This window comes from Neolamprologus multifasciatus, chromosome 9 (assembly GCF_963576455.1).
Source record: "Neolamprologus multifasciatus chromosome 9, fNeoMul1.2, whole genome shotgun sequence".
NCBI classification, from domain to species: domain Eukaryota; kingdom Metazoa; phylum Chordata; class Actinopteri; order Cichliformes; family Cichlidae; genus Neolamprologus; species Neolamprologus multifasciatus.
Window position 1 is genome coordinate 29,450,463 of NC_140447.1, and position 13,310 is coordinate 29,463,772.

The following is a 13,310-nucleotide window of genomic DNA, read 5'->3' on the forward strand; positions in this document are numbered from 1 at the left end:
GCCCCAGATGAGGGGTCACTCAGCAGCCGCGGAGCAGAAGCCAGGGGGGGTTGCAGAAAATTAATTAATCTTAAACAGTGTTAAGAGTGTATTTAAAAGGACCTTTGTTGTTGTAACATTTTGAAGCTAGCAAAGTATAAAGCCAGTACCATATATGAACTGGTTAGCCAGTTTTTATGGAGGTTTCAATAATTGGTCAATTTCAATTAAATATCAGAAACTGAGAAAACTGAGAACATTTTTCTCAAACTTTCTTGTTTGTCAACAGTGTGGACCACAGGCCAGCTCCACTGGGGTTTGTTGAAATGTACCACGTTGTCCTTAAAGAGTGGGAGATCTAATCATGAGGTCAGAACTGAGTTGGCATGGTCCCTTGGCGTTGGAGTTGTGAGTATTTCTGTGTTAGATTGATTGTGACAAAAACAGTCAACACTGGATTTGCAGTTTATTTGTTTTTAAAATCTGAGTTTACCTACTGTCCTTCATTTTAGTTTCAGTTTAGCTGTACAAACGTACAGCTAAACTGAAACTAAAATGAAGGTACTTAAAAAGTAACTCTAGCCAGCTGTAATCACCACAACACAGTGAATATTACATTTGGATGATAACTGTGTGCACTGGTTAGAATTTATTCTCATGTTCCAAGTGCTATCTCTCTCTCTCTCTCTCTCTCTCTCTCTCTCTCTCTCTCTCTCTCTCTCTCTCTCTCTCTCATGTTGCCCTGTTTCCATCTTCTCTCTAATTAAGCCCACATGGCTGATTTGATACCAGGTGCAGGTGTTCACAGGGCTGTTACCTGCCTTTGGACTTCCTTTTGTCTCACGTCTGTTTCAGCAGGTTCCATCATGAAGTTGTGCAGGTAAATTGGATAGTTTTGGTAACATTAATCATAAAAGCCTGTTCCCCTCCGTGAAAGCTACATTTCTAAAATACAAACAAATCTCTCTGCAGTCCAGTGCTCCATGTGAAATGACATGTTACAGGATCAGGATTACCAGGATTGGCAGTACCATGTGTCTGGCGATTGTCATGTTTCTGTGGATTCTGACCATTTCCAGAGGAGGTGAGTGAAGCATTCACTAACACCAGCTGAGACAGACTGAGAAATGGCTCACTTTAATATTTCCTTTCATGTTACTGCAAAATATTTTATGTGCAAAACTTCATCAGTCATTAACAGTCTTTTTATCTGTTTCAGATACTGAAGTTTCCTGTGTTTTCATGACAACGTGCATCTTACCGTGCACTTTCCAGGGAAACACTAGAGGAGTATACATCCACTGGATGCACTTGTCAGAGGGACACCCTCTTGTATACTTGTACTATGGCAACAAAGACCAGCTCAGAACCCAGGACCAACAATTCAGAAACAGGACGTCGCTGTTCCAGGACCAGCTCTCCAAAGGAAACGCCTCACTCCAGCTGACAGGGGTGCAGGTTCAGGATGAGGGCAGATACAGCTGCTACATCAGCACCATTAATACAGAAAAGGATTCATTTATCAACCTCAAAGTGCACAGTATGACAAATCTGAGGTTTTGGGGGATTTTCTTTTCTTTTAAGTGCTCGATATTTCAAAAGATTTATACCAACCTCTAATATATGTAGCAGTTGTAGTGTTACGTTGAAAAGCCACAGGTTTACTCTGTATTTTTCAGCCCCAGTCAAAGTCAGCATTCAGCATGTAGGAAACAGGATCACCTGCAGCTCAGAGGGCATCTACCCTAAACCTGAGCTCACCTGGTCAACCAGACCTCCATCCAAGGTGACCTTCAAGAATACAACAATAGTCGAGCAGACCAAGCAGCAGCTCTACAACATCAACGGTTCTTTGATAGCTTCACTCAATGAAAGTGATCGAGTCTACAGCTGCACTGTGAGCACTCAGAGGAACAGGAGGAGAGCCAGTCTGAGGCAGCTACGTGAGTATGACCTCTCATATGAGCTAGGAAATGAGGTTGAAAGCTGCTTATTGTTGAATACTGATATACATGCATTAGATTTACACAGAAGCACTTCATGTGTAGGCTGTTCTTCTATACCTGGCATATGCTCAACCTTCTTCTGTGTTGTTTCAGCTTCAGTTACTGGCAGCTTCACTGAAACCACAATCCCCTGCCCCAGCTTTAACACTTCTCCAACAAGCCTCATTTGGAGATTCGTTAATCGTGCAATTTTGGAAAAGACTGGGTCTGGTTCCAACTACACCGTCTCAAAGGAGTGGAAGCAGCATGTGAAGGCTGTATCAGAGTTAGGAAGCCTCACATTACTGGGCTTATCTTCAGAGAAGGAGGGGATATACACATGTGAGATTAGTAATGTTGAGGAGATGCTGATTAATTACACCATTATTCGAATAAGTCAAGGTAAAGGGATTTATGTTGTGTCCTCCTAATCCACAAAAGCAAGAATCATTCAAAACTTTTAAAATCTTTTTGACGTACAAACAAAATAAACATATTAAGGCATCCAAGAGAAATTTAAAAATCAGATTCTTTTCCTGTTTCAGGAAAAACACACGTGACTATTATAGCAATTACTGCAGGGGTGGTAGTACTCGTATGCATCCTATCGTCAGTCTGCCTGGTGCTGTACTGCAAAAGGAAAAGAGGTAAAAGTACATTCTGCCTGTACTACTGAAATAATTTGTATACTTGTATCAATCTTATGGATCCAAAACATGTCTCAGGTCAGCAAGAAAACAGCATGACAGCGTCAGAGAGTGGTGAACCCAACATGTAAGTAAATATTGTGAATAAAAATGCACACCGTGCTATTAGTTATCATATTGGACAACATTTTTATCATGGAGTTAGGACCAGTTTTCTCACACATGAATCTAAATATTCCCTAAAGCCAGTTTAGTCAAATAAGAATTCCCTACTTGAGATCTTACTTTGATGAATTCAGCTTAGCCAAAATAATTTCAGTAAAAAGTTCCAGAATAAGAGTTCAAAAACTCCTTCAGTCTGACAAATGGAAATTCAAACAATAAAGATGAATTCTAATTGTTGTAATGCTTTTACCTCAATTTCAGTTAAGAGAGAAGTTGAACTTCATGGATTTAAGGAAGCAAAGTCTCGTGTGAGCTGTTAATACAGTAAACGTCCCTCTGGTTCATCCAACTAAAGATTGCAAACCTTAAGAAATGTTTGATATGTAAGTGTAAACCACAGCAAGATGAAGAAAAAATGATCTTCTGCAGTGGGAACCCAACTGTCAGCCAGGCACATGAATGTTTTATGCAGTAAAATAATGTGAAAGGAAGCTAATCGGCTTCACATTTGATTGATGGAACTGGAAGTGACCTCATCCCAGTTACCACTATGACTGAGATATTTTACACTTTCACCTACAAACTGCATGATTTTAACTACCAGCTGCAGGTTTTATTGTCATAATAAAAATGTGATGGACAATCAGGTTTTTGACTTTTTAAAATATTTTTGTATTTGGTTTATTTATCTATTTACATCTGTGTTTGGGTTTCTAAGATTAGAGCATTGATATCTGCGTGCTGGAAAGATTTCTATGGGACTACAAAATTATAACTACAGACTGCTACAGGTACCAAAGATTTTGCAACCATCTACATCACCTCAGTCAATAAAAACACAATTCTATATGTGCTTAACTTTTCAGCTATGTCCAACATTTGGTCCATAGTGATCATAAACACAAGCTCTATAAACACCACATCAGCTGAGGCCTACTGATACAGATAAGCCTTGAAGATCAAGATTAAATTCAATTTTATTTTTACAGTGCCAAGTAACAACAACAACAGTTGCCTCAAGGTGCTTTTTTTTGTAAGGTAGACCCTACAATACACAACGATTATATGGCTGGACCAAATTTTTCTCTCAAAGCAACATGAATGAGGGAAGAGTGAAGCAGGGGACTGACAGGACTGATGGAGCATCTCCAGTGATCTGGGCTCTGTGTTGCTGCATAAAGCACAAAGCCAATGCAGTCTTCTCATTGGTTGATACAGTTCCCATCCTCACCTATAGTCACCAGCAATGATTGCATGAATAGGATTTCAGTGTTTTGAAGTTTGATGTGGTATCCAGAAGAAGGTCTATTCAGATGTCCTGTGTTTCCTTCTGTAATCAAACAATAACAAGGGTCTTTGCTCTCCATGTGACACTAATATTTGGATTAAAACTTTATTAACTCGCTGTCTTTTCACACCAGTGTGCTGGTCCTCTCCAGTCCCAGCATATACACTATATCAGGGGTAGGCAACGCCAGGCCTCGAGTGCTGGTGTCCTGGAGGTTTTAGATGTGTCCATGATCCATCACAGCTGATTTAAAGGGCTAAATGACTCCTCAGCATTTCTTGAAGTTCTCCAGAGGCTGGTAATGAACTAATCATTTGATTCAGCTGTGTTAACCCAGGGTGGGAAACCTGCAGGACACCAGCACTCGAGGCCTGGAGTTGCCTACCCCTGCACTATATGGTCAGTGATGACACTTCTGTGACATCATTGACCATGCGGCTCATAGAGGTGCCATTTAACCCCAGTGTAGTTGGCTTCATGGTGTTTCATCTTACATGTGTACTTGACCTGACAGAATTCATTTCAAGTACAAGTGTTAATGGAGCTGATTATCATGGTCCCATAAGAGCACTAAAATCTGAGTATTATGCTGTACATAAATGAATTTGAATGGAGTGAACTATTGAGCGAAAGACCTTCCACACTGGTGCCAGCTGAATCGTTCAACTTCAGTGTACATAATAAAAATCAAATTGTTTTTTTAAGCAGTGAGGGAACTTTGGAAAATGAACTAAAGATGAAGTTCAATTCTGTGTTTTAAACCAATTTGACTAAAATATTAATTCAGTTTGATCAGGACTACACAACCTTTACACTGCAAAAAATGTTTTATTTGGATTTTGGGGAATCACACTCCCATTTTCCCTGTGTTATAAAAAAGCCTATAAAGACATGTTTTACACATGATAAAATGTTGAAAACAAAAACTGATAAAAATGTACAATTATAAGAAAAAAGAACATTTTGAATTTCATGGCAACAACACACCAATAAACTGGGGCATGGACCTCATTAATGTAGCAACTAGCAGCTTATGCTAACAATAAAATTATAGTGTTAATTTTGCAGTTTGTAGCATCAACAGACAGTGTTCATTTAACAGTTTTATGCTAACACCAGAGAACCAGAGAAAAATCTACCAGCAACAAACAGTCAACGCTCACCACACCTATGTGACCAGCAACCAAAACAGAGTCCCAAGAAGCACAAGAAATAAACAATATAGCTCAATAAATTTGCATGAACCAGTATTAATCTACCAAGTATTGCTTTATACTTACAAAATAACAAACAAAGTAAAAATACAGAGGTACCGTTTCAATCTGCTTGAAAGCTTCAAAAATGTTTTAACGAATGCATACAGGAACTCTGTCCCTTGTTCTCATATTTTGTTCATCGAGTTGACCTGAAACACCTGAAGCGAAACGATAGTAACCGAGTTGGTAGCAATACTTCATGGTGCTGTGACCGCAGTAAAATCTTCTAAACAAGTGTTACACAAAACATAACTGAAGTCAGTGAACAGCAATAGATTTGCACCGATATCTGATCCAACTTGTTGACTCATTTGGATCAGACTGATATACCAACCAAACGTAGAACTGGTGCATTTCTAGTCAAAACTTTAAGGTTTTGCTTTACTGTGGATGAGCTTATGTTGTTTCAAGTCACCCTTCACAGTAAAAGACTTCCCACAGTTACCACACATGAATGGTTTAATTCCTGCATGGATGAGTTGGTGTGATTTTAAGTTCCTTTGGTGAGTAAAACACTTTCCACACTCCCCACAGATGAATGGTTTAACTCCAGAATGGATGATATTATGCCTTGTCAAATGACTCTTTTCAGTAAAAGCCTTTCCACACTCATCACAGATGAATGGTTTAACTCCAGCATGGATGAGTTGGTGTGATTTTAAGGCACTTTGCGAAGTATAAGACTTCCCGCACTCCCCACAGATGAATGGTTTAACCCCAGTGTGGATGAGATTATGCCTTGTCAAATGACTCTTTTCAGTAAAAGCCTTTCCACATTCACCACAGATGAATGGTTTAACTCCAGCATGGATGATTTGATGTGATTTTAAGACACTTTGCGAAGTAAAAGACTTTCCACACTGGTCACAGCTGAATGGTTTAACCCCAGTGTGGATGAGCTTATGCTTCATCAAGTTACTCTTTTTAGTAAAAGCCTTTCCACATTCACCACAGATGAATGGTTTAACTCCAGCATGGATGATTTGATGTGATTTTAAGTCACTTTGCTGAGTAAAACACTTTCCACACTCATCACAGATGAATGGTTTAACTCCAGCATGAATAAGTTGATGTGACTTTAAGACACTTTGCGAAGTAAAAGACTTTCCACACTGGTCACAGCTGAATGGTTTAACCCCAGTGTGGATGAGCTTATGCTTCGTCAAGTTACTCTTTTTAGTAAAAGCCTTTCCACATTCACCACAGATGAATGGTTTAACTCCAGCATGGATGATTTGATGTGATTTTAAGTCACTTTTCTGAGTGAAACACTTTCCACACTCATCACAGATGAATGGTTTAATTCCTGCATGGATGAGTTGGTGTGATTTTAAGACGATTTGCGAAGTAAAAGACTTTCCACACTGATCACAGCTGAATGGTTTAACCCCAGTGTGGATGAGGTTATGCCTCGTCAAGTTCCTCTTTTCATTAAAAGACTGTCCACATTCATCACAGATGAATGGTTGAACTCCAGCATGGATAAGTTGGTGTGATTTTAAGCCACTTTGCGAAGTAAAAGACTTTCCACACTCCCCACAGATGAATGGTTTAACCCCAGTGTGGATGAGCTTATGCCTTGTCAAGTTACTCTTTTTAGTAAAAGCCTTTCCACAGTCATCACAAGAGAAGCATCTTTTCTTATTGTGGAAGCATTGGTGTCTCCCGAGCTGCCTCCTTGTGATAAAGCTCTTTGCACAAAGACCACAAGTGAATGATTTCCCTCTCTTTGCTTGTGTGAGGTTAGCATTGTCATCATCGGAAGAGTGCCGAGGTCTCTGTTGGTTGTTGCTTCTTTGTTCCTGTAGTGACAGAGAAATAAACCGATGAGATGCTGTAAAGGAAAAAGGCTAACCTATGATGTGGATGAAGTTAATGCAGTTTGATGCCAGAGTTATCAAACTACACTGTGCAGAGTTACTAGCATCTATATAAGACTCTGCTCAGGTACATCGATTCATATATTTTCTTTTGTTTATCTAATTCAGGGTAGCAGTTAGGCTGAAACCTATCCCAGGTGACCCTGGTTGAGATGGGAGGTACACACTGGACACCAGTCCAGTACACCAATCAATTGCAGAGCTAACACAGAGAGACAAACAGCCATTCACACCTACAGCCAGTTTACATTTTCTATTTAAGGAAGCCAGAGTACCCGGAGAGAACCCATATGCACAAGGGGAGAACATGAAGACTTCATTCCAGTGGATTTGAACGCAAGGATCTTTTTGATGTTAGGCGATTGTGCTAACCAGGGGCGATTTTAGCCCAGTTTTGGAGGTGCTTCAGCACCCCCAAAATGAATCAAAGCACCCCCAAAGATGTCTTACTTTTTTTGAAAATATTTGCTGTTTGTGGGACACACTACTAAAAGTATAAAAAGCATACAGTACTTAATTGAGATGGAACATTTTAACAAAAAAAGTATAGATAACCCCTCCCCCCTCCCAAAATGGTTTGTTCCAGCTCGGCTCTCTCCTACTTGCTTTAGCGCCTTTGCTGCTAGAGCGATGGTGGCTGAGACACAGCGGAGCAGAAGTGGAAGTGCCTGGCTTAAAACAGGACATATTAGCTGCATTTAACTTTCAGTTACTCTTTATATATTTAGGTAGGAGTCAGACCATGTTTCTTTTTAACTGAAAAACAATACACCAGGTAACCTGCTGTGTTGAAAATAGGGCTGCCACGATTAGTCGACTAGTCACGATTACGTCGACTATCAAAATCATCGACGACTGATTTAATAGTCGATGCGTCGTTTGAAGCTTTGTAAGATCACAAAAGTAGTAGAATTTAAGAGTGTAATAACAGACTGAAACAGAAGATGGCAGCACTGCATGTACAAGGATGCCAGCTGCCGTTAAACCCCGAAGAAGAAGAAGGAGCTGTGTCTCAGAATTCATAGCGCAGCCCAGCTCAGTTTCCAACAATGGCAGCAGCTAGTTAGTTTTAATATTACTCTTATTATTCTTTCTGGGTCACAAAATAAATGTTTAGCATATTTTCTGGCGAGAATGTAGCTGTGTAAACCTCAAATATCTGCTCAGTTTATCAAGACACCACATATTTTCAAAAGCGCTCCGACGTTTTCGGAGACGTCTGTTACCCACTAGCTTGATAGCTAGCCGGGGGCAAGGCTCTCTAGAGCCCGTGAGAACACCGGACTCCGGCAAATCGTTTTCAAACCCACTGCGGTCTTTCGCTACTCAGGTTAAACATATATAAGTCACTTAGATAACTTAAAAATGTTATTGTTTGGCTTTTTTTAGTATTTTATTTGTTCCTGAGTAAATCGGTTAGGCTGAGATTAAAGTTATAGTTTTTACACAGCTGAATAAACATCAAGCAGACAACTGATTATCAGAAGTGTGAGATGCTCGAGAATATACTCCGGTGTCCCGTTATATTTTAGATAACAATGAGTTTATTAAACTTCACCGAAACAATCTGCAAATTTCATTCAAATTTAATAAACTATCATCTTGTCTTTATTTTTAGTTAGCACATACCTTAAACACTTAGAGCTGTAAGCTAATGGTAGTTATATGAGAGCAGATGCATGCTGGTGCAATAAGCTGTACGCTGTACATCCAATGGATGCATGATCTGATTAGTCGACTAATTGCAAAAATAATTGGTGACTAGTCGACTATCAAAATAATCGTTTGTGGCAGCCCTAGTTGAAAACGTGTTTTCCCGACGATGTTTGCTCTGTAGTAAAATTAGCGATATTTGACTGCCCTGTTGATCTCATTGAAATGTATACAGCCTATTTAAAATCTAAAACTTAACATTGTCCGTAGCCTGCTGTTGTTACCACTGTCCTGTTTGAAATGTAATGAGAGAAACTGGTTATTTTGCCATATGTGCATGTGCCGATATTGAACCCAAGGTACTAACTAGCTAACTGACTGGATGCCCATTAACCTTATAACTCCTATTGTGTGTGTGTACAGATTGTCAGTCCAAAGAGGGAGAGAGGAAAGAGGGGAACATGAGGACAAAGTACAAGATCAGGAAGTACCAGGTAAGAAAACAGACAGGGAGTACTAACAGGCAAAACAGTAACTGTTTAACTGGCAAAGAAAAAGAAAGACAAACAACTAATACAATCTGGAAGTTGTGTTCTCCCTATATTAAAGCTGCTATACAGAATCTGCAAAACAAACTGGGTTGTCAGCCCTGGCACTGCATTACCATATTGAGCTTCAGTCAGAGGAAGTCACGGTTGCCAAAGACTTTATAAAGCTCAAGAGTGAGGCTGGTGCCATTCCAGATATGTTAACATTGTACAATCTTCTGGATAATCAGATCTTCCCCAAACTGAAAACTGTTATTCAGGTTGCTCTAACAAACCCAGTTAGCAGCTGTAGCTGTGAGAGGTCTTTTAGTGTCTTGAGTCAGCTCCATACCTGGCTGAGAAGGACCATGGGTTAAAGCAGACTCCAGCACCTGGTTGTGATGTCAGTTGAGAAAGAGATGCGTGAGAGACTTGACCACCAAAATGTGATAGACAGATTTACCAACCTCAAGGTGAGGCGACATAGGTTAAAAGAAAAGAAAAAATCTGCAGAGCCATAGCAGTATCTGCAGTAAAGATCTTTTCATACATTGTATACATTGTACCAAAGGCCAAGTGTCTCCATTTTCTAATAATATTTTGTATATTTCAAGGACTCTTCTATTTTTGGAGTGTATTTTTTATGTATCTGTATTGTATTATACATACACTTTAGAAGTGAATCTACGTCCAAAAAATGCACACAGTTTACTTTTTACTCACTATGAGCATCATTTATCATTTTTCCCCAGTAATTAAGGTTAGGATATGTATTTTTTTTTTATTTCAATCCATTCTTCTTTGGCAGCATTTTAATAACCTTGATCAGATTTGATGGTTTTGTTACAGACTTTTCAAAAAAAGTGTTTGCTATTCTTTCAAAAATGTGGGGATTAAATTGTGTTAAAATGTACAAAACAGTGATGTCATTTTTGTGACGAGGACCTAGGCACAGAGAGACTTGATGAATTTAAGAAACTTATGATTTATTAAAGAAATTTGCAGACTTGCACAGAGAGGGTAAAATTATGATGACTGATAATGGAGATGAAGACAACAGATGATGAGGACAGGGGTTGAAATGCACCAAGGAGGCAGTCAGACAGAACTCGGGACAACTGGAGGCATTTAGGGATGCAGGGACTGACAGACGGGGAAGAAGTCTCATTGTGATGAGTAAAGTTTACCTCGCCTGGATGGGCAGCTCTCTGGGTGCTCAGCACCCCCAAAGCTCTGATCCTAGAATCGCCCCTGGTGCTAACCACCACCGGCCACCCTCAGTCACAAATAATAAATATTTATTAGGTTTATTAGTCACTGTGGGTTACCTGTGTCAGAAGGTTCATTTAAAAAAACATAATTTAATCATAGGTTTGATGAAAATGTCACTTAAAGTACAGAGTTTAAAATCTCACTGCTACATGTCAGCAGCAGACTGCAGTCAACTAAATTCTGTCTTCTTATCCCTCCTAATTTAAGTTCATAGTGCTACCTATCACGGCCGCTGTAGGACAAACATCTCTATCTGTAGCGAGTGTAGGCTGTCATGTCAGTCTGATGTTTACATCACCTGGTGTCTGTCTGTATTTACTCTGGAGGAGGATGTAAATCTTTGTGAAAGGAGTCTGATAGTCAGTGAAGCTCACCTCTGACATATGACAGCAATAGGGAGTCAAGTTGTTGAGAATATTCTGTCCGTAAGTGTTGCTGCGAGCTGGCCAGTGTTAACCAGTTCTACAAACATTTCTTAAAAGTTCTTCGAACTCAATCGAACAATGCTGGACTCAGACACTTAGGAAACAAACTCTCATACAATCTGAAAGTGTAATCAATCTGGTCAGCAGAGGAAAAGATGCTTATTTATTCCAGATATTGTTACAATTTCAATTTTTCTGCAGATTAGGCATCTGACCCTCACCTCAGCATAGCGGTCACAGGAGTGAGCCTCACTGACTCCCTCTAAATAAAATCCATTCAAAGTTTTGCCTCATCCACAGTAAATAGTGGATGTTCCACACCTGGCATTATGAAGTAAACGGTGATCTGACAGCGTGCGCCCACTAAATAAACGCCAGGCAGAACATTTGAAGTTACTCTGGGGTGACTGCGTAAAATAAAATGTCAAATATCACAAAATATTTAACTGTCACATATAAAGTACAGAGGGAAGATAATATAGTAGCTTCCACAAACCAGTGCCCAATTCTACGTTTATGAGAACGCATCAGTTTGTTGGAAGATGAAAATTATACACATATTTATGAGCAAAACATTCTGCTGTTATGTAATTGCAACAAAAGAAATACTTGCTGCACCTTTAAATGTAATTTAAATGCAGTTTATGAAGAATGTGGATAAGATATGCATTGTGCTTGACTTTTTTCAATTGACAAATATTCTTTTGTTTTTACTGAATAAGTTACAGATTTTAAACAGCTGTCTAACAACAACAGATGTTCAACAGATACACACAATAACATTAACAAAAGACAGATTTTTTTACCTTTTGTGAAGAATCCATTCAAGTCTCCTCTTCCTATCACCAATCACCTGTGAGATTAAACACATTGGAATTACCAGCACTGATTAACCAACCAGCGGGCCGGATTGGAGTAATGACTTATGTTTGAAACCCCTGAGCTTCATGCAAATTTGACTGTTGGGATAAACATCCAACAAAACTCTGCAGATACATTTTGTGCATCCACAAATGCCAGTTGAGGCCGATAATATAATTTGAAAATTAAACTGAATGCTAATTAATGCTCCTCAGTCCAGCAGGTCCAAATCCATCTGAACCCAAGAGCCAAGCTTTTGGGTCTGGGGGTGGCTTTAAAGAAGGTCATCCTGAGGGTGGAATCCTGTGAATCCTGATCCCTCCCTGCAGGAATCACTTCTGTACAAAGTTCAACTTATTTTTCATCACAATAGCAACAGATCAGGTCTTAGTGAAAACTGCAAGAGCATTCAGCAAACAAAAAGTCACAAAGGCTCTGAGACCGTACTCACACAATCACAGAAATACCACTTAAGTACAGTTTGGTTAAAACATTCAAATAGTTGAAAAAAGTAACCTAGTTCTGATGGTTTCTGCTGCTTTTCCAGATTTCTCCAGGAAAAAAAACAACCACAATCAACAATCACAGCAAGTTTTCAAATGTATAAAAATAACTATCTATGACAAAACTACAAAGGTTCTCCTCACCTTTAGAGGAGGCCAGGGCACAAACTGAGAAAAACTCTGTGAAGAAGCTTTAACAATTTTTGGCTCATTAATCAAAGAGCACAAACAGCTTTTCTCACCTCTGCAGATAAACAGACATTACCAACTCGGTTCTCCACCAAGTAAGAATTCTCCAGGTGAACAACTTTGGTTTGATTGGAGGTTGTTCCACCAGTTCACAGCTGATTTGGCTCCACCTGCTGGTCTGGAGTTTAAAGCAACAAGCAGGAAGATAAAGGTTCTCTTCTTAGTCCTGCTGACAAACGGTGAAATGTGATTTACTCAAATACTGGAGCCTACTTATAGACAAACTTGGGCCCCCTTTGTTACTGTTTCTACACCTTATTTTTTAATTTGGAAAATGCATACATGACTATTATAGTAATTACTGCAGGAGTTTGCTGTACTGCAAAAGGAAAAGAGGTAAAACTAGGTTCTGTCTGAACTACTGGAATAATTTGTATATTTGTATTGATCTTATGGATCTAAAAGATGCATGACAATATGTCAGTAAATCTCAGAGTTCAAAAGCCCCTTCAATCAGGAAATTTAAAAAATAAAGATGAATTCTAATTCTTGTAATGCGTTTTCCCCTCAATTTCAGTTAACAGAGAAGTTGAACTTCATGGATTTAAAGAAGCAAAGTCTCCTGTAAGCTGTTAATACACTAAACGTCCCTCTGGTTCATCCAACTATAGATTCCAAAC

At 39.3% G+C, this 13,310-nt stretch overlaps 2 protein-coding genes and 1 long non-coding RNA gene across 7 annotated transcripts; 2 read left to right on the forward strand and 1 right to left on the reverse strand.

The window, feature by feature from the left end:
- Window positions 1-738: 738 nt before the first annotated feature.
- Window positions 739-13,310, forward strand: LOC146511786 (CD276 antigen-like). Of its 3 annotated transcripts, none has more exons than XM_085171955.1 (8): window positions 739-859; window positions 952-1,063; window positions 1,199-1,519; window positions 1,659-1,922; window positions 2,079-2,366; window positions 2,510-2,611; window positions 2,690-2,738; window positions 13,208-13,310. In XM_085171955.1, exons 2-8 carry the CDS (start codon window positions 970-972, stop codon window positions 13,209-13,211), a joined length of 1,122 nt encoding a protein of 373 aa, XP_085028081.1. In that variant the 5' UTR covers window positions 739-859; window positions 952-969; the 3' UTR covers window positions 13,212-13,310. The 3 variants fall into 3 exon arrangements, with proteins under 3 accessions (XP_085028081.1, XP_085028080.1, XP_085028082.1); XM_085171954.1 differs by lacking the exon at window positions 13,208-13,310 and adding an exon at window positions 3,038-3,600; XM_085171956.1 differs by lacking the exon at window positions 13,208-13,310 and having other exon boundaries at window positions 2,690-2,742.
- LOC146511787 (uncharacterized) lies at window positions 4,664-12,855 on the reverse strand. Of its 3 annotated transcripts, none has more exons than XM_085171931.1 (3): window positions 12,684-12,855; window positions 11,884-11,930; window positions 4,664-7,122 (listed from the first exon to the last, which is right to left on the reverse strand). In XM_085171931.1, exons 2-3 carry the CDS (start codon window positions 11,899-11,901, stop codon window positions 5,689-5,691), a joined length of 1,452 nt encoding a protein of 483 aa, XP_085028057.1. In that variant the 5' UTR covers window positions 11,902-11,930; window positions 12,684-12,855; the 3' UTR covers window positions 4,664-5,688. The 3 variants fall into 3 exon arrangements, with proteins under 3 accessions (XP_085028057.1, XP_085028056.1, XP_085028058.1); XM_085171930.1 differs by having other exon boundaries at window positions 12,586-12,699; XM_085171932.1 differs by lacking the exon at window positions 12,684-12,855 and adding an exon at window positions 12,455-12,579.
- LOC146511788 (uncharacterized) lies at window positions 7,486-9,423 on the forward strand. Its single transcript, XR_014875978.1, has 2 exons — window positions 7,486-8,530; window positions 9,277-9,423. It is a non-coding gene; the product is annotated as an uncharacterized LOC146511788 (long non-coding RNA).

What these genes read in the sequence shown, in the direction of transcription:
- LOC146511786 (XM_085171955.1), top strand. Translation starts at nt 970, where the DNA reads ATGACATGTTACAGGATCAGGATTACCAGGATTGGCAGTACCATGTGT. An exon ending in TATCAACCTCAAAGTGCACA is followed by an intron (nt 1,520 to 1,658) that starts GTATGACAAATC and finishes TGTATTTTTCAG; the next exon opens with CCCCAGTCAAAGTCAGCATT. An exon ending in GTACTGCAAAAGGAAAAGAG is followed by an intron (nt 2,612 to 2,689) that starts GTAAAAGTACAT and finishes AACATGTCTCAG; the next exon opens with GTCAGCAAGAAAACAGCATG.